At 35.9% G+C, this 23,589-nt stretch overlaps 2 protein-coding genes across 2 annotated transcripts; one reads left to right on the top strand and one right to left on the bottom strand.

The window, feature by feature from the left end:
- The first annotated feature begins 3,187 nt into the window (after positions 1 to 3,187).
- LOC121322556 lies at positions 3,188 to 5,532 on the top strand. The gene is made up of 3 exons (XM_041262670.1): positions 3,188 to 3,540; positions 3,980 to 4,247; positions 4,858 to 5,532. The coding sequence occupies exons 1-3, from the start codon at positions 3,207 to 3,209 to the stop codon at positions 4,988 to 4,990; spliced, it is 735 nt and encodes a 244-aa protein (XP_041118604.1). The 5' UTR covers positions 3,188 to 3,206; the 3' UTR covers positions 4,991 to 5,532.
- A 99-nt stretch (positions 5,533 to 5,631) lies between these two features.
- On the bottom strand, positions 5,632 to 12,043 carry LOC121323450 (guanylate cyclase soluble subunit beta-2-like). Its single transcript, XM_041264542.1, has 7 exons — positions 11,728 to 12,043; positions 10,460 to 10,608; positions 9,467 to 9,613; positions 8,205 to 8,359; positions 7,261 to 7,475; positions 6,992 to 7,114; positions 5,632 to 6,370 (listed from the first exon to the last, which is right to left on the bottom strand). The coding sequence occupies exons 1-7, from the start codon at positions 12,041 to 12,043 to the stop codon at positions 6,204 to 6,206; spliced, it is 1,272 nt and encodes a 423-aa protein (XP_041120476.1). The 3' UTR covers positions 5,632 to 6,203.
- Positions 12,044 to 23,589: the final 11,546 nt, after the last annotated feature.

The raw sequence follows: 23,589 nt of genomic DNA, 5'->3' as shown, positions 1-23,589 counted from the left end.
TATTCAGCCATCTCATGTATTCCGTTCTCATCCCTGAAATTATTCCATTCAGCACCTCATTGACTTTACCGTCCGCAGCTTTTGAACCTGCTCTATAGTCATCACCCTACTCATTACCGTGCATTGATACTCTTTTTCTGTTTCCTGTAGCCTCACGGTCAAATACCAATACATGCCACTCACGACCATTACCTGGCTAAATGTGCCTATACTATGTCCCCTGACTAACGCTTAAACAAGTACGCAAGCCTCCACTCTACAGAAATAGGGTAGAAAATCATTGAGTGTTATCTTCATTCGTCAGTCCAGTTAAATCAATTTCAATATTGTGATCCTTTCTCATCTATAAACCTCCAGAAAAACCCTTTTGTCTCATTGCAGGTTTCAAATACAAAATTACATCACTATCCTGCATCTCCATCTTTAGCACTGTTTGAAGCAACCACACTTTAGCTGAAAGTGAGGCTTCGCAGTTCATTTTTAGGTTTTAGTTTTGAAATGACTGCATTCAAATGGTCTCCATTGTCCTCTTAACTTAATTGACGTGGAACAGCAATTCCAACCCCAGTCCACTATGATCCTGAAAGATACTGGACTTGCAGGACTAGAGAATGAAGTGTTCTCTGTATCGTCTGAGCAGTAGGACTGTGAGCTACCCCATATCGCCCGGGAGGTACAAGGAGAGCAAGAAGAAAACGTTAAATTCAGTCTCAGATCCACACATTTGAACCTAGGCCTTCAGAGATGAAAAACTACTGCATTTACCGATTAAAAAAAAAAAAATTTAAATAAATTATTTTTTATGTAATGTATTATTGGTTCAAAGGATATATCTATTAAAAAGAATCCACAATTATTTTATAAGCATCATCATTTTTTTTTTTTTCTCTTGAGTAGAAGCCCTCTCCAGTGTATTTCTGTGTTTGCTCTTCCCTGCTGCTCCCAGTAAGCAATCCTCAATTCTGAACAGCTGAACATATTTGGCATGTTTTCTTTCTTTTTCCAGTCTTGGGTACTTAATATCTAAAATAGGACACATTATTCTATTTACCTGGTAATCCTTATCAAATTGTATTCTCTGCATTTAGTTAAATCCCATTAATACAAAATCTAAATCCTTAATAAAATTCTATTTAGATTTATTATCGCCTGCTTGATTCACGTAGTTAATTTGAAATTCCATTCTGCATGAAAATTACAGCCGTGGAGCAAAAAAAAAAATAATAATAAAATGCTCCCCCAGAGAAACTACACTATCAATCACACAAAGCACTTGCACATCCTAATCCCTGCAGGGACTTTTTTCCCCTTTTTTAAGATGCTGACTTATAAAGAGGTATAGCGATTTGTTTGTTTTTAAGGATAGTATTGCTTGAAATTGCATATAAATACAATAGGACTAAAAAGGGAGGGGTTCCTGTCAATTGCAAATGACCTCTGGGGAGGCTGTCTATGTAATACATTTATGCAGAGAAAACTGATTAGATGTTGCCGAGGAGAATTCTCCAAAGGCTTTTCTTTTTAATTTTCAGTATTCATTGCAGAAAGATGGATTCATATAAGATTACAAAATCAATGCAAAATTATTCAGGACATGAAACCTAATTAAAGCCAAAAGACAAATAAATCTTTCCAACCACAATCTTTTAATTTTGTCCTATTAAATATTAATATGAAATAAGTTTGTCACTACCCCTAACTTGCACCAATCAGTGTTTAACTGGGAGAATGCTCCACAGAATTGAATACTCAAATGAACACAGCAAAGCCTGGTTCCTGCAGCCATGCCAAGTTGAATGCATTGAGACAAATGCATTGGAATGATAACTGCATGGGATAAATAGCTCACACAAAATGGGTTCCTGGATTTAATGAATGGAACCACAGCCTTGCTCTGGCCTTTCAAAGGAACTTTTTCTATGTGTAAGTTTTAAATGGAACAGAGGGTGCTGGAGTTTTTCCCTCTGTTATGGGTGTTCTATTGGATTAAGTCTAATAAAGAAGCTTCTGATATTTAAATAATAAGAATGACTCTGTATACAGTAGAACCTGACCACAACATGAGTTTCAGAGGAACAATCTATATCCAGGAACTGATTGCAATGCAGAATCTCATTCGTGGTCCTACTTGTACCTAATTGTACTGCTGTTGGGAGGGTGGCAGAAGAACGATTGGGTTGTTTTCAATAAATGTGTCCTGGTGGTGAACAAGCTGTATCAACTAGAAACCTGACCTGTGGGTATGGTCACATAATGTGTGTCTAGACATTGTAAATCAAATGTTGAAGAATTAAATGTAATATTATATACATCTCATTTTAAGCACTTTATTTATGTATTATTTATTCTAACATCTACTTTGGCATGTTTTTGTTTGTCTAAAGTATATTGACAAGATAAACAATAGAATGTGTATTTCATAAATAATTCTAAAAAAAGATTTTATAGAGCACCCTGTAGTATTACTATAAAAAGTCAAAGTGTAGCCAGGGGGAATTAAAATCTACAGAACTTGCATGCCTGTGCAAGAGGTTTAGGGAGTAAACTCAAGCCAGGAGATGGGTGTTGTATTTCCTTCATTTCTGAAGCTCAGGTCTCATGTAAGACGAATCCCCAAGACTTACTTTCATTGTGTTTGGCTTTATACAAGTTTCTACTCACGCAAGCAGTGCTCATATAAAACAGACATACTGCCTGAGGCTGTGTAGATACCCCCTAGGCAAAAAAGCAAACAAATTCAGCATGGACTACTAATGAGGCATTTGCTTCACTTAAGGGACAGTGGACAAGCAATTTATTGACATTGTGACCCGACAAAGTTCAAAAGGTGTGGGTGGAAATAAAGCACTTACATTGCCGCGATACTAAATATGACACCTAGCCCTGTTTATTAATTAATGTATGTATTTATTTATTTATGGAAAGTTTTAATGTGTTTCTACGCTACAGTACTCAAAACGTCAATACAAACTACTCTGTAAATATTGGGCCGTAGGCTAATCAGTTCTTGAATGAATGCCACTCGTTATCTGAATCTATCTGGGGTTGAATGAAACAATGGTTTTCCTGAAACAAGACACCCGGCTGAATGAATAAATCATTGGCACTGTCTTGATGTCTGGTCACCTGAAGCTATTGCGTGTATAAGTGTTGAAAGGGCCATATAACATCCCAGACAAGATAGTGACTGTGATTGAGAGCGCACCATGTTAAAACCAAATAACCGCGATTTATGTTTTCAGCAACATGTAGCGAACAGGACCCTCTACCACCTACCAGACTGGAACTCTGGCACCATGGACAGCAACAGGCGTCTCCTGCAGGTGATACGGGAAATGCGAAGTGAAATGAAGAAACTTGAATGTGAAAACAAAGAGCTTCGTAGGGAGCGGTGTAAATCGGGAACAAGCCCAGAAATGGGGGAAGATACATCTGTGTCGACTGCCTTTCATCATCATCCTGTTAATTCCGAGGAGACTGCGTCCCAGGCGATCCTAAGAAGAAATCTCTCCGCCCCGGTACTGGAAAGGCAATATAAAGGTAGACCTACAGCTATGACCAAAAGTTTTGCATCACCTAGAATTTTAGGACTGAGACAAAAAAAAAAAACGTTTTATTTAACACCATGTAATCAAAGAAACTATAACATTACATTGCAAAAGTCTAGGAAGCCAAAGTAGTAGTACAGTATTTTGAAACAGTTTCTTTCGACTTTATAAAGCAAAATGAGTTAATTAGAGTGATACAACACTTTTGGCCACAGCTGTACACGTACTGCACTGTGCACAGCAATGCTATTTGTTTCTGAGTTCTCAGTTGGTCATATAAATGATCAACTTTTTTTTCCCCACCAATACATGAAATTATTCTTTTTGACCAACATAGATATCATAGAAATTATTTTGTAAGTGGGAGCCAAAAAATGTTTGAGCGTTGTAGCGTTTGAGTTCATTTTTTGTCTTTCTTCTTTTTCAAGCAGAAAACATAATGATGACTGTAAGAAGATATTCCATTTCATCAAATCCATCAACCCGTCCAGTCCAGAACAAGAAGCTCCCTGTGGGCAATGTCATGGATAAGAGAGACCTGGGAGAAAAAAACAGCCCTCTGGAAGAAAGCACAGAAGAAACCTTGTCCATAGCCGAGAATGTGATTCAGGGCCAGGATAGCACGGGACAACTAAATATCTGCTCAAAGGACACATTCAAGAACAGAAGATTATTAAAACAATATGTTCATAAATGCAAGTAAGAAAAGCTACTTATATATACACACACATACATATATACATACACACACACACACACACACACACATATATACATATATAGTAAACTCGTACAGTTATTGTAAAATGTGATACTGTTCTTTAGACAGTAACATTAGGGGTTCACATCACAGAGGATCAGGTGTCTTTGGTTAAAAAGATTTTAAGATGGTCATGGACAATGATGCTAGACCTATTCTCATAGTGGAAATCAATAATTTCATGTAGATGAAAGTCACAAGTCACATGAGTATCAAGTCAATGCAAAGATCCCTCATTGTAAAAATGCAAGAAATTTAAAAACGCAAGAATTCCAAAGCACATAAAAAAACAAAAACAAACACAGTACTCAATATAAATCTTAAATTTACAAGATCAAATAGCATTGAAACACAGAGACTGACTCGTTGAGATAACAACAGCTAAAGGTAAAATGCCTTACAGTCATCAACCTCGTCAAGCTACTCGCAGTTCGTTGCCTAACTAATGAAACTATGAGCAAAACAGTCACAAGCTTACTGGGAATATTGACATGTTGGTTTTTGTTAAATCAGTAAATGGTTTGATTTGCGTTCTTTGTCCTTTGCCAGGGCCAAAGTAAAATCTGTGTCTTTCCTCCTACCGGTGGATGACTCCTCATATTCCGAGCATCAAGCCTCACAGAATTACCTGCAGGATCAGAATTCAAACAATTTAAGTGGCAGCAGGGAAAAGGACTTGTAGTTGTGGGATCCCTTGTATTATAATGCTGGGGACATTTAGCAATGGGGTCTGTTGTATTATAATGCTTTTCCTCATAGCAACAGTACATTCTTCAAGATCTACCTTCAGGTTGGAGCCCCTTGTGATTAATCTTGAAGTTTGTTTCTCAAAAACCCTTCACTCAAGATAATCTGGAGACACAGGAGTGTCTGGAGAGCACTGGAGTATGCAGACTTTATCAGCACTTTGAACTTACTGATTGCTGGGGCTGCCAGCATATATGATGCATGGCTCAAGGCTCTTAACTTTGCAGATACCTGTTATAATTTGCTCAGTGTCAGGCAACAAAGAGTTGATGAAACTGGTAAATATTTATTTTTGCTGGAAATGAATATCTCACTTTATCCTGCTATTTATTTAGAATATGATACAGCAATGATAGATAGCTAGACAGATAAACAGATAGCACTTTAATAGTGAAACAGTCAAACATAGTAAAACAGATTGTATTTGTGTAACAAATAACAATATACAACACTGAATATTAATGATTTTATTCTTTAAACTTTAAATAATTTGAATTATTTTGTTATAATGTACATGGCACACATTATGCTCAATTGTAGTGCAGAATAATTATAATACATAATAATTATACAATCACTAAGCTCTGTTGCTGAGCTACTGTTAAATGTAATAATCTTTATACAATTTTATATACACACTGTAACTTCAGGAAAGCAATTTGGTACTACATACAAGTGTGTATTTCTCAAATAAGACATGTCTTTATGATGTATAGTTATGAACATATGATAACACTGGGAATAAAAGGATGATATTACATTCTAGCTTCTAGATCCATATTTAATGTGCATGGTGTTTGTAACACATTTGAAACCACTGGCAACCCATGGCGTTATGTTTCATAAATAATTCAGAAATGCTGACAATGTTGTCTTATCTGCTCTCAGTACAGGCATAATCAGCATACAAATCCTACTAATTCCTGGCTTGCACTTTCATGCAGTTAAATCTCACTGACAAACAGGTTCACGGTTAGTTGCGTTGATACACTGAGTCATTTCTTTTTCATGTACCTTTGTCCTACAAATGTAATGCTATATAATTATAAACTCTGCAAATGTTGAAAATAGCTATTGCAATTTCTTTGAATTTGAAAAACAGATTATAGTAACTATGCCCTTCTTCGGACTCACTCTGCTTACACATGCTACAGTAACACACAGAAATTTGATTTGGTGTGTCTGTTTCTTGTTCCACTGCTGGATGGCTCACTGGCAACTGGTTCCACTGTCGCCTGCGTAAGCCGATAGGGGTTGTCTCCTGACTGTTGGTCACTGTGGAGGCTTCCGTAGCTTTGTGAATCTCGTGTTTTGCCTGTAATCAAACATATCTCTTGAGTGAGTTACTGGGATCACATCTGGGAACACAGCAAGGAACTACACTGTCAGAAGCACGACAGGTATATGGTACTGATATTGCAATTATAACTGAAACACGCCTTGCATCGTGCTCTACAAATGTATCTAGAAAGCCCTGCAATTGCCTCTTGTATTCTAATCTCATTATCATACTGCAAAGTGAGGTGTTATAAACCAAACAAAACACAAATATCTACAGTGAATTCTCCATTCGCTGTACAAATGCAGCTATTACACTTTTATTAGCATTTATTCATTTTTTATTGTATTGTTTTGTATTATTGGATATATTAATATTGATTTTTTCCAAGTCATGTAATCATGCAATCATATAACCATGTACTTGTCCTTCTAAAACATCATCTTTTCTCTCATGAGAATAGCAGTTTAAAAATGGTCTTGCAGGCTTGTAATTTTTAATGCCATGAAAACAAATCTATAACACACTGTTCGCCATCTTTCCCTACTGTCAAATTTGGTTTAATCTTTGGAGACATTTAAATAAAGGTGAAAGATTATATTTACAGGAGTTACACTTCCTTTAACAGAACAACCTTGAGACAAAAGTGAAATGTACCTGTCAAATCCTTAATACTTGGGTGGCTTTTACTGGGAGTCTTGGCATGGGGTTCTGTCGGGCTGTCGGAATACTTCATGGCAACTGTAGGGCGGCGATCTTGGGACTGGGGACTTTGCACACCTATATGCAAAAGAAGAATAGGCATTAAGTCCATTCTGAAAAGAACAACAATTAAAAACACCATTTAGATTTACTTAGCCATAATGAATGCTCTTTGTGCATTAGATGGCAGTACTAAGTGGACTTTACTGAAAACAAAGCCTAACCTTGAGGGCCATGTGTCTGTAGTGTGTCCATCCTAGAATCATGAAGAGACTGGGCCGACTCACGCCCTGAGTCAAATTCCCTCACGGGATGCCCCATGATCTCGCCGTCCGTGGCGGTTAGATTCCCAGCTAGAATGTAAGTGCGCATTTTCCCTTTGCCTTTCACTTCAATTTCACCACGGTCAATGCATTCAAAGCCTTTGTCTTTAAGAGCCCTTTGAAAATAAATGAAAAATCACATTGAAATACACACCAAGGATCAATTGATGTAAATGGTGGCGGATCTCACTGTTTAGATCACTGAAATTGGATCTTGCATGTACCAAAATGTACACTAAACAACTGTCATAGTTACGCTAACATAAACCTTGATAAAAACATATACATTTTGTTAAAATGTCTGACCTGATTTCATCATTTTTTTTTGTATTAGCTTTAATTACCTTTATATTGAACAGCATTAATTTATGATTACTTTGGGGGGGTGTTTGTTTTGTTTTTTGGATATAAACTAAATCTTAAGCAATATGAATGTTAATTGAATGTAGTATTAAATTATTAATAAATGTTGGCTTACTGAAGAATAATGCAAACATAACCTGCTTTGAATAGCAAGTTTCTGTTTACTAAACAATGACGTATCTTTATTAGGAATCCGTCTCATGCTTTATTTGACCTGTGACCTGATTAAAAAAGACAGCAAATGTGGTGCTCCACTGGCTCTGTGTTTTACTCATATTTGTGAGAGGAAAGTGTGTATAGTAGGGTATAGTACAGTATGACACATACAATTAAATTATATCAATTATATTGTAATATGTTAAACAGATATTTTACAATATATATCTTTTCTCTTTATGGTTAGAGCTGTGTGCATACCTATGCTCTTTCGTTCCTAACAGCGCCCTGTAGAAAGGTGTTTTAATGAAATGGTAACTTCTTACCCATAGGCACTTGGACTGAGATGGATTTTGTCTGGAAGACCGTGGCTTTCCATTCGCGAGGCCGTGTTCACAGTGTCTCCAAACAGGCAATAACGAGGCATCTTCTCACCCACCACTCCCGCCAGGACTGGACCAGTGTGCAGCCCCACCCTGATCTGTACAAAACAAACAGAGATGTAATCTTGCTAACCATCGAGTTACATAAAGGAATGCAACCTGCCGAACGAATATTACGTTAACATATTGAATTACATACTGCTATGTCGTTTACCATTTACTTAACAGAAAACTGACATAAATTTAAAAAAAAAAGTGACATTTGGAAATCTAACATGAACTACTATTATGGCTTCTGGTAGACTTTTGTGATATAATTTTGTATTTTCTTTGATTGCATGACGTCACATTTAGAAATGTTTTCCTGTGTCTATATAGAAGGGGGTTGTGAGGTTGAGAAAGTGAAATGTGCAATGCTGTGATTCTTGCTTGGAAAAATATGGATTTGAGGTGCAATGTGCATAGTATTATTGAACAGTGTTATTGAATTTACAATTGGACAAAACTGGACAAAGCGTGGCCTGCTGCTATGTATCGACTACGCTGGCTAAATGAACCCATTCCCTTGGTAACCCAACACCAATCTTTAATTATATAAAGAACCTGTCTTGTTTACAAAGGTTTCCTGGGGGACACAGAAGAAAGCTACAGCAACATACTGATCACAGTGAGTCAAAGTATAGATAGCATTCAGTAACAAAACACCAGTCAAATACATACAACGTCAAAAAAATAAAGTTGTGTGCTTATATAAAAACATGGGAGGCTTTTTGTACTACAACTGTAATTAAGCAGTGCTTAAAATATTTCCAGTAATTAAAAAAAAATGCAAGTAATTTAAAAAACAAAACTTTTTAAACAGTAAATAAATATAAAAGCATTCTCAATGACTTGGATAGGTACTTTTCTAGTTTATGCTGGGTTTTTTTGACATTTAATTTTACATACAGAATTCCAGATCAATCAATGCTGCCACATTATCTTTGAGAGTGAGACTATATATCAGATAACACGTTCCACTGACTGTGTCAGGCTGCGCTGCAACTACACTCTAATGATACAGTAATTACACATAGGGTTACATTGTCACAATGCAACATCATGTTTATTTATTTGTAATGCTGTACTTACACACATGGTTGTGCAATAACAATGTAAATACTATATAATGACCAGATAATATATTATTACCAGATAACCTTTACCTGTATGGGGTTCCCAGTGACTGGGTTTGTTACTTCTCTGGCTGCTATGATCATTCCCAGGGCAAAATTAGCAACTCGTTCTGCATGGCTTGATACAGGTATAGGGACTCCTCCAACTACCATGTAAGCATCGCCAATGGTTTCCACCTTAATAAATAACCCATATATGTATATTGTTATGTGTTTTATTACTTGGAAGAGTAATGTAAACAGGTAAGGTGTTAAGAATTTTAATATAAAAAACACAGTAAATCATAACTACTGCCTAGCATAAAATCTGAACAGCAGCATTATTCGTGGTTTAAATGTTTTAAAAAATGTTTTGCTTTGTCTAGCATCATTGTATGTTTGCTTTTTTGTTGGCTAAAGCCTCAGAAATATGATGAGCATCTTGAATGAAAGGAAATGCATATTAAAATAGATATTAAAGAATAAGTAGCTGGGTTCTGAAAAACATAGCTTAATACATCCCCACATTTATATAAAGTACCTGTCATTTTTATTTTCATTGCTAATATCCTAACCACTTATTACACTTTAAAGTCTGTTTCAAAGCTCTTTTCAAAATGACTGGTCTAGTGCACTGGGGTGCTCTTGCTTTTCTGTTCCGTGCCACATCATGGATCGTTATTGCTGTGTTATCTGTTTGACAATGTGGGCAACAATCCTTACACTATCAGTGCACTAGAGCACCCATTTTGAAAATAACTTTTTACAGACTTTAAAGTTATAAGTGTGAAAAGTTGCCAGGATGTTAACAATGAAAAGAAAAATGGCAGGTACGCTATTTAAACAGTTGTAGCAACATGTGGGGACCCCACTATTTACTCTTTAAAGCTGGGGCCCTGCACAGTTTTAGCCTAAAAGAAGATGGTCTTATGCAGAACAAGAAAGGAATAACAGTTAACGCCAGCTGCTAATTCTAATGTGCATAAAATGGAAACAAAACATCCCATTGGAATGCAAACGATATAGCTAACATTAAAGAATTACCTTGTAGACATCATGAACAGAGGTGAGCCGGTCGAACTTGAGGTACATGGAATTGAGCATGAACACAATCTGGATAGGTTCACACACGGAGCAGATGTCAGTAAACGTCACAACGTCGCTGAACAGAACTGTGCACTCTTTAAACTCACCTGCAGAACAGCAAGATCAAGCCATGTTAAAATGTTTCCTGAATTAGAGAATTGAATTTCACAGTCTTAGACCCTCTGAATGGAGTCCCGTTGTTTAATTAACAAGCATCTTCCAGGAACTCAAGTTTTTCCAAATCATCAAAGAACTGTTGCAGTATTGAAGATAATGGTTTACACAGGAGAAACTGTGCTAGCTCTTTATATTAATTTAAAGGTACACAGGTGGGTTCTATAAATGCAGAGGGTTCATACTGTATACTATCTGTTCTTAGATATTCCCACCAAAGATAGCATTATTAAAGCAGATTTGTAGTGTCTCCACTGCCCTCTAGGGGTGGAGGTCATCGGAAGCTCAAGGAGCTACCCTTGATTAATGTAGACAGGCAGTCCACAGAAACAGGAAGGGATCGGTCCTTCCCTCCTGCCCAATATATAGAGACAGAGAGTCCAGACAGCCACTAAGTTTCCTTTCTGTTCATCAAAGAGGTTCCATGATCTCACATGTATGCCCACTGGGACTTCACATTAAGCCCCTTTGCTGGAGAGCAGCAGGAACTTGTCTTTCATGGATCTCATTAAATATGAAGGTTTCTCAGATGCTGTGCACTTTTGAAGTTTCCATTATTGCCCGAAGCTTATTCATTTCCCTTTAGGCATAAGAGTTTGGATAAATCAGTCTAATCTCATTTCAGTATTAAATTAGGGCTGACACCTGTTCCATCTGCAGCCTACAAGCCAGACATTACACAAGAGTCAAGGATTGCTTGTATGTACAGTACCACGTTTTTGTATAATTATAATTAAATATGCTTATTACGCTGTGTGTTACAAAGACAAGTACAAACAATAAGGACTGTAGGAATGTAATAAATAGTATTGTCTTGAAAGCTTGGCTAGAATCTGCAATATAAATAACAATGCAGATAGAATGATAACATATTTATTATATACTTAAATCTAGACTTTTGCCAACATGATTTTTTTCTACAAATGCAAACAAAGATAAATATAATTTATTTATATCCTCTGTATTAAATAATTAAAATAGACACTGTCTGAACTATTAAGGTGTCACAGTTTCTCACATTGTTTTCAGATAAGTTGTCGAATCGCATTCACCTGCCTCGACTCTCTTTCCTTCCTTGAGCTGGTTGGCGACGTGCTTGGGGAGCATGGCGCAAAGCAGAGCTTCGGTCTTTTTTTTCTCTTCCTTGAGGTGCTTAGACAGGATCCTCAGCTCCTCCTTCTTCCTCTCCAGCTGATTGGACAGTTCCATCTCGGCCAGTCTCTGCTGGTTGAGCAGTATGAGGTCTCGTGTGACGTCGTGAGGAGCGATGTCTGAGATATGCATCTGTCTTTCCTCCAGTTCATGAAGACTCCGCAGGAGAGGAGAGGCCAGGTACAGCATGCATTGCAAAGACTCCATCCAAACCATCTGACCTGTGACAGCCAGTGCAACATGACAATTAGCACAAAGATGCATTTGTAGTATGTTAGCTTACAGGGCATGAATGGAATTATTACCAATAACATGGTAATAATTGTGTAATTACTAATAGATATTGCTCTTACATTTTCCGTGTAATTGCACACTTATTCAACCATTATTTATTATCAGAAAATGTTGATAGACCCAGTTATTACCATTTTATTTATTTATTTATTTATTTATTTATTTATTCTTTGTGTCCTATGCTTTAATTCGTAAAATTAGAAATGAATAGTACACAGGCACAGCAGAGTTGTGTAACAGTGATTTACACTGTGTGATGTAAGTTTTCTTATTATGATATTTTTCTACAAAATAAATAACATATAGCAGACCTTAATATAAGCTTCAGGTCTATCAAAGAAGTAAACTGTAAAATAAGACCAAATTAGCTTTTAAATTGCGCTCTGTTCTAAACAATGATCTATATTATATAATATATTTCACCTCTTAATTCCAACATTGGGCGACTCTTCCAGGATTCCGGCATCATATTTCTTTTTGTTCTCAAGATAAATTGGCTGTTGATAAATTTCCTCACGCTAGGTATTGTGAAGGTCACTTCCGGGTGAATAATAGTGAAGTACTGGTCAAGGCGAACGCTCACTGTCTGCAATCCCGGGACAATCTTTTGGATATTCACTCCTGCTTGCTTCACCCTGATCTTAAAACCACCAAACATGACATTTCGCATTACTATGTGTATCTGTATAAAGGGTGGCAGAAACATCCTGGGAGAAATTTGACAAGGTCCCAGAATCAAAACAAATTCCACCTCCCATTCATAATATATTGCTTTGACACACCTTGACACACTATACTAGCTGTAGTGCTGCTAGACAGACAGTTCTGTGTTGTATTATAACTGTTCCATGTGCAAAGCTCTGCTCTTTAAATATAAAATACTTCAATCCTTAAGATTGTTTGAATAGGTTACCACCTAATTTGGCTAAGCTTCAGTCGAATGTATTTAACAGTGCAGCTATTTAGATCTGAACGCAACCTGTAATCACCTGCTTCACACAGAGTAATGTTCAAGTGTAATAATAAGCAAGAACACAAAACTTAAAGTGCCTGTTCCTTATCATTTCTTTTTAGGCCTGTCATAAAGTTAATGGTGGTTATTTTGCAGACGGCATGATGTTTGTTTTATACATTTTTGTTTTGCTAGTTAAAGAAGCACTGTGAATAATTTAAAATTAAAACAAGGAACAAATTACAATTAGATGGCATGGCATGCAAATTTAAAGGAAGAAAGACAAGAGGCTTTTGAAAACTGGTTGGACTACATGAAAGACAAGATCACTGGGCCCCTAAATGTTGCATTTGGGAATTAATAAAATTGAACATTAATACTATGAAAATGATCTTACCTCTTCATCAAATACAATGTGAAAAGGGAAAGCATTGCAAAAGGTCTTTAAATCTATGCACAGCGTCTCGGGGTAAACTGGTTCAAATCCTCTCAATAGTTTGCCTACAAATAAGCGATGGAAGTGTTCATTTTAGCTCAGGAATGCCACACAAGTGTTATCATGAGAAGCTGTCCATTATATTTTCCTTGTATTCCTTTTTTATAAACAGCACTTGTAATCATTGCTGCACACTCATGGTCTGTTTTGCATTCACATTGACACAGTTTGTTGTTGACAGCAGTGAAAATAACATGTTGTAACTTTCAGATGTATGAGGCCATTCCCCATATGTGCCACATTAATACCACAAATCAGAACAAAAATTGACAGAATGTCACCAGAATATTGCAATAATGTGGGTGTATTTTAAATCTATTAATCCTTGCAAATTTGACCTCAACCATCAGGTGTGATAATAATTTTTTTTTTTTTTTTTTTACTACAGGTATGTGTATTTCCAGTTCAGCGCCTGTATATGTCCTGAGGTGATAGCTCACCTTTGCCAAGCTTCACAATTCCCCGAATGGTGTCCCAATGTTTTTTTTTCACTGGACACACAGACATGTGGCAGTTTTTGTTTCTGATCTTGTTTATAGCCTTTTCCACATCCTGGAAAGACAAGGCACTGCAGTCAACACATAGCTTGTTTAATTACATCCTAATTAATGCTAACTGGAGCGATCTAAATATACATTTTAAAAAAAATTAAAGACAATAAAAACATAAAGCTGGCATGTAATAAAAGACAAGAAGGTTATTATTATTATTATTATTATTATTATTATTATTATTATTATTATTATTATTATTATTAATTGGTTCTGGTTCTGAACAGGCATTATCTGAACAATATGACAATCCTTTAGCTCTGTAGTGCAGTTTCAGGATGCCCTTTTGCTCTCCCAGTTCATGCTGCGGTTAAGTCTGCATTAGAGTTCTGTGCCACAGGGTCAATTAAACACTTTATTAGCATGGGCGAGGCTCCTGCTAAAGGTAAGTCCTGCTGCTCTGAAGTATTTAGAAAGGAAAGCAGTTCAATAGGATCCTTGTTTCTTACTGACGGACAAAAGAAAAAAGAACAGAATGAGGCATCAGTTTGCTTGTTTTCCAGACCACATCAGAGAAACGGACTACCTTCATCTGCTTCTTACTCACGTTTCAGTTCTGTTGGCAGCATTGACTCGGGCATCATTTGCAAATTCAAAACAACAAACCAAAATTTGTGAATACTGGATTCAGTGGACGCACCTTAAAATGATTATTAAACGAATTAACCCTTTTCCAATTGAATGAGACACTTACATTTGAACATGAATTCCATATAAAGTGCTATCATTTTACATCAGAACAACAACATGACTTTGTCTAGTCTTATTGCTGAATGGGGTAAAATAGGGACTATATAGACCATTTAAAAATGCTTCATACTGCACTTACGTAATTGTATCTGAAGTTTTTCAAGCATCCTTCATCAGTTCTATATTTAACTTCTCAAGCTACGTACTTAAAAATCCATTTGCTAGTGCTGGCTGAGTGTTTATTAACATTAAAGAGCACACACACCATGCTCAAGTTGTTTAATATACGCCTTACTTCATAGGATTGCTATCTGCATTTTCCCAATGTGAGATATCACAATGAGTGCATAAAACCCAATACGCTTCATGAAAAATAGTAAAACACTTGTACAGCTTCCTATGAAAAAGCCCTGTTAAAACAGCATGTTTATTAATAGATGCCATTAGCTGTTTTCGGTGCATATAAGTCAGTAAAGCATTGAGGCATTTCTTGTTGTCATATACAGTTCACATTGTAATTCACGAAATGAAGATTTGGACAGTCAGTAATTACCTCTTTGTTTAGCTGTTTCTCACTTTGCCTGTGTGCGTTTGCCAGATACTGAGGAGTTGCAGATAATTTGCTTCTTCTCTTATGTGAAAAGGCAGGCTTTTGAGTGATGAGAAAAACAACATGCTCCTTTTTCCCCGTCCTCTCTTCTTCCTCTATTTGGTTAACAATTTCCATTGTGATTTCGCTGTTGAAAAAGTCTTTGGCTACTGCTCCGATAATGCCTGTTGGAAAAATACAAATACACAATATAGAATTTAAAGTGTACACATTTAGAAGCAATGCAGTCTTATTTTATAAAACAATGATAAGGCTTTGTGTTACTGTCCATTAATGTAATTCCATAGTGAAAATTGTAACTCAACTCAAGTAAACCTGATGGATGCCATGCTTAGTTGTATTAAATTCCAAACCTAACATGAATTCATAATCAACAGGGACAGCTGTATTGTGGATAGTCACAGGGCTGATTTTATTATCTGAATAAATGTTGGATGTACATTAATTGCTGCTTACTTCAATATGAATGCAATATAAAACTTAATAGGAACTCGTGTTAGTTTGTTTCTTGTTGTATTGTTCTTTATGGAATTTGAAATCCAATAAATTAGCTTGAATATCATGGAAAGTAACACCAATGCTGTGTTTTTATTTGAATCAAATATGGTATTGCAGGGCACTGGACAAAATTAAGACACTCATTATTTATTTCAGTCTTTAAGGGACCTATTCATTTATTGCATAAATCTGATTAAAAATACAGCGTTTTGAAAAAAAAAGAGACTGTCTTGTATTACCTGGAACAATATGACACAGTCCCCTTCGATCAGAATAGTAATGTAAATTCATGGTGCCATCATCATTCTTCTCTACCCTGAACGAAGGGGCGTTCATCTCCTGCAATGGAAAACATTCATTACACTCCACTAACACCCTTCAATGTGACTGTGCTGTCTTAAACTGATCTCAACTTGTTTTTGAAGGAATACAACAGTAACTTGAAAACTTACCTAAGAACATCTTGAGTTGTTACATTCTATTAAATCAAATTAACTATACAAGTGAATATAACATTATGATATTTTCAACTTCAAAAGCCTATGACTCCCATTAGAAAATCAAACATGGAGAATAGCTGTGCACATTTGTCATTTAGGTCACTTTGAGAATCTGCTGCTGACGTGATCTGTGTAAATCTGTAGACCTTGAATGGGTTTGCTGTGCTTGCCTGGTAGGAGAGTGACAAGTAGCTGTGCAATGCATCCAGGTTCTCAATGAACTCAAAAAGGCTTCCACCAAGAGTTCTGAGCATGTGGTCATAGCCGGACCGTTTACAAAACTCAAAGAAATACTCTCCGAACTGTTTCAAAACCACGTCTGGTGAAACTTCTGGGAAAAAAAATTAAATGATTATTTAACATTTATTGAAATAGATCCATTCTATTTAAGGATTGTAGCATTGTTACATCATTAATAAGCCGCTTTAATGCACATGCAAAAGTTTTCAAATTACAACGCAACAATATACTACAGCCTCACAACATATATATAATTGAAGTGATGCACTGTGGTTCAACATACCCAGAATTTTGCATGCTTCTTCCACTAATTGCATTGTGATGTCATCTTTATACACTTCAAATGTCATGAAAGTATCTCGAACTCCAGCCTGATTTCTACAGAAGGGATAAAAAGGCTCAGTCTAGGTTGAATAGCACACTGTCTAAGCGGCAGCATCTTGTAGTTCAACCACTGCATCAGAAAGTAATGTGTTCAAATCTATTTGCAAGCCCAGAGAACAGTGGCAGCAATCCCAGAAGGGAAGAGAGAAACACCAAGCAGAGCATAGTGTACATTTATATTCATTTATCAGGATGCCTGGTGTTATATTCATACAGTATAACTGAGCTGGTGTTATATTGGTACAGTAAAACTGTGCTGGGATAGAATTAGTTTGGCTGCTCCAGCTTATCATTTAAAGGCAATGCTAGTGATCCGAGGGAAATGTATATGAACTAAACTTACATGATAGCAAAAGATTAATTAATAGATAACTAAATGTATTCGTAAGAAATCTGGAAAATTAAACACTGATTTTCAGTTGTACCAGACATCAAGCACTGCAGCCCTGCCACCTTGATGAATAAACATTGTTTTTAAATATCGAATAATATGCTATTTGATATTTTCTATTTGGAGTTTTTGTTTTGTTTGTTTTTTGTTGTTGATTTGTTTACACATCTACGGTGGCCACTTAATGAGGTTTGATCAATATTCATTATTGTCCTTTAAGAAGCACAGTATTTCTAGTATAATCAAAAATGATTTAATAAGTTACAGACTGGTGCGCATATTGTGTGTTTGTAAGGATAGTGTCTCCAAATTCATAAACCTTTCGGTAATGATTTAGTACAACATTTGGAAATCGTTGATCTACACCATTGTGAAGATGCAATAGTCTTCTCGTATAAAAATACCACGTTTGTGCCGGGACAAAAATATGTTACATATATATGTATTTGTTTATCAAGCAACTATTGTGTGTTTTCATTTAAATATCATTTTAATATAGAATAATCATACACTAACACAATCTTCTTTACAGTGTCCATTGATCACGGTAAAAACAAAACGCATTTTAATTAATGATAAACCGTGTTCTTTAAGGGTGCATATTAAACTATATATATTATATCGCCTTAATATGTTTGCAAAGTATTAATGTTTATTCACCAAAGTCGTTTACGCCACCTTCTGGATAATAAATAAGCTACAGCTAATAACTAACACATCAGTGCAGCTTGCATTGAATTAACAATCCGTGAATATGAAAAGACATAATCTACATGACAGATATAAATATTACCTTAGCTTCTCCCATGTTTCTTCTCCAAACTTGTCAATTATCAAGGACTTTAAGCACGTGTTAATAAATCCATACTAAAGATGAAGAAAAACAAATAAATCAGACTTTAAAGGTTTCTGTTTTTTTTTTTTTTTTTTTTTTTTTTTTTTTTTAGTTTATAATTCAGTTAATTACATCAAAATAGATTTGTGTTGTATTAGATAAGACGGAAGCATATTCGAAAATGTGTAATTGTAATGTATTGGTATATAGTTGTATCTACAAAAATCTGTCAACCAAGTATAGTATACTATTGCTTTTAATGTAAATTAGTTGGAAAAAAACATTTTTAAATTAGTGTATAGTTTAAGCAATCGTTTCAACGTAAAATAAATCAAACGTAAAAGGAGAAGAGAAAGCATGACATTTTTTATTTATTTTGGTAACGCTTAGATTTTTGTGTGTGTGTCTAGTATATTCAGAAACATTAGATTGAATAAATAAATAAAATTCAAAAAAAATAATAATAATAAAATGTGTTTGCAGAAGATCATGCTTATGTTCTGACTGTTTGGAAGTTATTCTGTATTATTTTACTAAATTGCCCTATTTAGGACTTTGAATATTGAAAGATACTTACCATCTCCACTGAAGTGACTGGGATTTCGGTCCATCGAGCTCACTAAACAGAAAGACTGGAATTAAGGTACCGACTGCAATTTCTTCATGCGAGTAGCAGCCCATGTGTAAAATCCATCAACAATCCATCAGAACACATTTAGGCCTGGCCTGGCAAACAGCGAATCCAATAGACTGGGATATTCACCGCATTTTACCGCACCATTAAGAAAGTGAATTGTTTTCAGATTCTAATGCCCGGAGAAATGGCTTTGGATCCCACAGCGACAACCCCCAAAAAATCGTTGTGTGTCCTTTGCAGCTACGAGAGCAGGTTTAAAATAATTTCTATAATCTTTGTTTTACCCTTGCTTCTGCGGTACGGTGCAGGCTACACAGGAGGATGAATGTTGCTTACCGCTTTGCGCTGTCCATTGAAGTGAGGTTCTGAAATGATAACGATGCGTGACCCCTAGGCAATAATAACAAGGCGCGCTTAATTGTAAGGCTTGGATACAGCTGAAACAAAACATACCCCTTTTTCTCTTATTGTTTCAGAATAGTTCATCTGTATACAACACCATATATCACCCTGTTATATTTAAGAGTCTTCTGCTATAACAGGTCCTTGTTACCGAACTGATATAACTTCATTACATTAAGTAAATATGTACATACAATGATTAAAAAAAAAAAAAAAAAAAAAAACAAAAAAAAAAAAAAACATCACATGAGCCGATCACAATTCATGCAACTGTACTTTTATGTTGTTCAATGTCCAATTTAGATCGCCAAAACGAACCCAATTAACATGCAAAGGTATGTCTCACATCTTCCCTTCAAATGTGGTTGTTGTCCTCTTAACCACGCTGCTGGGATATGCCCCTAACATGCGTTGTCTGCTTTTCAATCCTTGTTATTCACATTCCTATTGGATGTTCTAAAGCACAGCTGCGCTCTGCGGGCTTCTCAGAACTCGAATTCTAAAATGTATAGAATAATAACTAAGTAATAGAATATAACTGAAATGAACAGTCATCTCTACATTTCATTTTTTCATTAAATATAACTTCACTTTCCTTGATTTCAGAAAGAAAACAAATTCCATGACCATACAGTGACAAATAAATAATGTAATAATATGTTCACCCACTCTCTCATAGTAGTGAAAAGTGCATTTATTTTTTCACACAGCATTATCCAGTAAATGTCTCCCTCTGGCGTTATTAATATGAGTTACCGTATAGCCTACTCCGAGATTGTAAAAATTAATAAAGCAACTGGCCTCGCATACCTATCATGTATCATGTTTTTTCCAGTGCCTTGGTGGTGTTAATATAGAGATTTTACTGTATATATGTACAAATAAATATTTTATAAACTAAATGAACACTGAAAAAAGCATTATTGACCATTATTGACCAGCTGAGCAAAGGAGGCTGTGCAAATGAGGTCACAATTTAAAATAAAAGCTCATATAAATAGACAAAAATATAAACCTCTCACCTCATCCTCAAGAGATAAAACACAGGCCAAGACTAAACCAAAGAACAGATTGCATGGTCATAGGCCAGTTTCATAGATGCATCAAATGAAGCAGCGCTCGTAGGGCTGGAAATGTATGTGAAATAATGTGTTGAAAAAGCTGCCTGAAATAGTGGACTGGCTGTTCTTTCATGTACCAGGCTTTGCTGTGCAGATGTATTTATTTATAAAGCCTTCCAACAAAGGACAGCGCTGTAAAAGGGGAGTGTTTTGTTTGTCCTAATGGACAGAGTGACTGGTGGTCATGCAGACAAGCAGTTTCAGCATATGTATAAAAATAGGATGCATTTAAGCACAGCAAGCCATTTTCAGCAAAAGCAAAACATACAATGTAATATTAACTAACCTTAGAAACATGCTTCCTCAGAAAACAAACACTCATAACTGAGAGAGGACCCCTATATCCCCCATACTCCCACAATCCTCCCTGTCTCTGGTCATCCCCTTACAGTCACTGCTTGTATAATTATATTATCTGTTCTATCCAGCGTAATGTTTTTATTTCAAAGTTCTAGCAGTGCAACTTCTCAAACTCCATAGAGTTCACATACACTGTTTCACAATAATTACAAAATTATGACTGAAATGTCAGCCAGGGGACATGGAGTTTTCATTGCTCTGTATGGTTGACCTGCCAAGTTGCCACACGTAGCACATATAGAAACATTGCAGTATGATGCAGTACTTAAGTGTTCAATGTTAACTTACATGTACTGTAATACAATCACATTTCACAATGCCGCGTCAAAAGAAAATGGCTTGTTTCAATTAACTTTCAGTTATAAATCAAATGTGCCATTAACAGAATAAAAATGGCACAATATGTAATTGGATTCATTGAGCACATCATCAGCACATCCCAGACTAATATTGTATTCACCCTGCATTAAAACTGTGATGCATCAGAAACCAAGAATAAGAGGAAACTAGAAAAAAAATGAATTTGGATTGTCCGACAACAAAGATGTGTAAAATACCGTAGTGCTGCCTTGTGATCTTGAAGGACCTAAACTTTTTAAATGCAGATGCACTTTTAGTCTAGGATTCTAAAAGCAAGCTATAGCAGGGGAAATGAGAACCAATTTAACATGATGCAGGGTGCACTCAAGTGGAACGAGGCTACAAGTCTATTTGCTGTAAGGCTAATCGTAGAAGACAGCGGTGCACACTGTCACACAACCACATGTGCTTGCAAATTGAGCACTTAATAGGGCAGGCACATCACACTTAAGCAGAAGTATTATAGTTAGGTACTGTCAATGCCAAGGTAAATATAAAGGTTGAAAAGCATATAAGAATGGTTCTGAGTTTTCAGTCTACTCTACAGTAAGCACCTCTGCCTGCTGTGAGCAGGCTTGGGGAATCCAGGAATCATTTTCATTTGGCTTTTGTATTTGTGACACAATCACAACAGTAATAAGGACTATGCACAGAGTGTGTTCAATTTAACTAATGTGTTGTTCTTGGTTTGATCTGAACACAAATAGGGCCTAAATAAAACAAGTGCAATGGCATCTATTTTGAGAGAAACTAATGTTATAATGGTATAAAACTGTCACATGTGCACATGGTTAGTATTCATTAACCAATCGTGTGTTGTACTAATATGAACACACTCCAATATACTGTGTATAATGTGCCATTGAACAAGTAGGTAAAGAATCTGAGACATATATGTTTGATTGTCACTTGTACAAACAAACTTCCTTTTCTATCACAGTTCTAGAGAGCAACGGTATGATATTTGATTTCTCCCCTGACTTAGACAGTGCAGGCCAGGGTACATTCAAAACCTGTGGAGGATCTACTGCTTGTTATTTGGTTCCTAGAATGTACAGGAGGGTCTTTTCATCATATAAAATGACCGGATGGACAAGCTGCAGATTTGAGGCAGTGACCCTTTTTGTAGAGGACTGTGCCCACAGTACAACACAAGCAGAAAGCACACAATAGACTCTGTATATCTTAACTCGCCTATAAAATGTGCAAGGATAACAGATAGATACATGGTGCAAACACTGAAGACTACAGGGGACCTCGGCACAACCACATGCTTGGTTAGGTGTGTCTCTGTCACCACTATCACATAGACTGAGATTATTGTTGCCTCGCCCTAGAATTTTGTTAGTTTACAAGGCTTTTTAAAAGATGAACCTGCCAAAAGACCCCAAACTCCCTTTTCATCAGTGAATTTAAATAATAATAATTCATTATTATTATTATTATTATTATTATTATTATTATTATTATTATTATTATTATTATTATTTGTTGGCTATGGCTACAAAAGCCTTCTCCTTGACTGGGCTTTTACATCGTTTGTGTACAGTACTACTGACTATGACCTTGTACTTTTATACTTGGACCACTAGTTGGCAGGATGAATTTCACTCAGCATTTTGCAAGAAGGCTCATCCGTGCTTTACCATTCTAAAAGTTTATAAAACTTTTTAAATGCCAACATCTTACTGTATTTTCACAGTTCAACTTAAATGTGATGTTGTGTATTTGTAGTTATCTCTTAAAAAGGACAGACTGGAGAATATTTTAATTGACTAATATTTAAACGTAACATGTTGCCTAATAATAGCCATATCTCTACATTGCTGTTGTGTAAACACGGGAGATTATTATTTATTTTTTTTTGTTGTTATTGTTGTTGTTTTTTGGGGGGGGGGTTTTAACAGTATTTATGAAAATAAAAATAAATGTCAGCACACTCTATGACATTTAATTACAGATTGAATCGAGCCTGAGCATTATTTACCTTTTTTTTTTTTTTTAAACAAACAGTGGTATTTTCATTGTGTGTCATTATACCGTTTTTTCTGCTAATCGATTACATTTCCCCATAGAAAAGGTTGATTAAATACAGGAATTAAGAATGTATGTAAGATTTTCTGTTAAAATATGCTTCATGTTGTCTCTCCATACGTGAGTGACCTCAAACATGTTTTACTTCAGGGTGCTATTCACGTGTTCTTGTTTGCAAAAACTGCAGCAATGTGAGTGAAAACAAAAACAAGAAACAACTTATTTGCATTGTATTGTCTTTGCGAAATTGTTGCAGATTGTACATGAAGAAATCGTTAGTGAAATACGGACAAAGGGAGACATACTAGTTTAAAGACAATAATACAGTAGTTCATATTACATGTGAGTAGACAAGAGTAGCTGCCATGGTTATTTTCCGTGAATCAGCAATAACTATTACCCACGTT

Source organism: Polyodon spathula, chromosome 11, assembly GCF_017654505.1.
Source record: "Polyodon spathula isolate WHYD16114869_AA chromosome 11, ASM1765450v1, whole genome shotgun sequence".
NCBI lineage: Eukaryota > Metazoa > Chordata > Actinopteri > Acipenseriformes > Polyodontidae > Polyodon > Polyodon spathula.
Note: the sequence above shows the minus strand (reverse complement) of the source record. Positions and strands in the feature narration are given on the sequence as shown.

Bases quoted from the DNA above. Each gene is read 5' to 3' on its own strand.
- LOC121322556 (XM_041262670.1), top strand. From the start codon at position 3,207: ATGTTAAAACCAAATAACCGCGATTTATGTTTTCAGCAACATGTAGCG. The intron at 3,541-3,979 runs GTAGACCTACAG...TTTTTCAAGCAG, and splicing joins ACTGGAAAGGCAATATAAAG to AAAACATAATGATGACTGTA. The intron at 4,248-4,857 runs GTAAGAAAAGCT...GTCCTTTGCCAG, and splicing joins CAATATGTTCATAAATGCAA to GGCCAAAGTAAAATCTGTGT.
- LOC121323450 (XM_041264542.1), bottom strand. From the start codon at position 12,043: ATGGTTTGGATGGAGTCTTTGCAATGCATGCTGTACCTGGCCTCTCCT. The intron at 8,360-9,466 runs GTAAAGGTTATC...TGTTTTGTACAG, and splicing joins TCACTGGGAACCCCATACAG to ATCAGGGTGGGGCTGCACAC. The intron at 7,476-8,204 runs GTAAGAAGTTAC...TTATTTTCAAAG, and splicing joins CTCAGTCCAAGTGCCTATGG to GGCTCTTAAAGACAAAGGCT.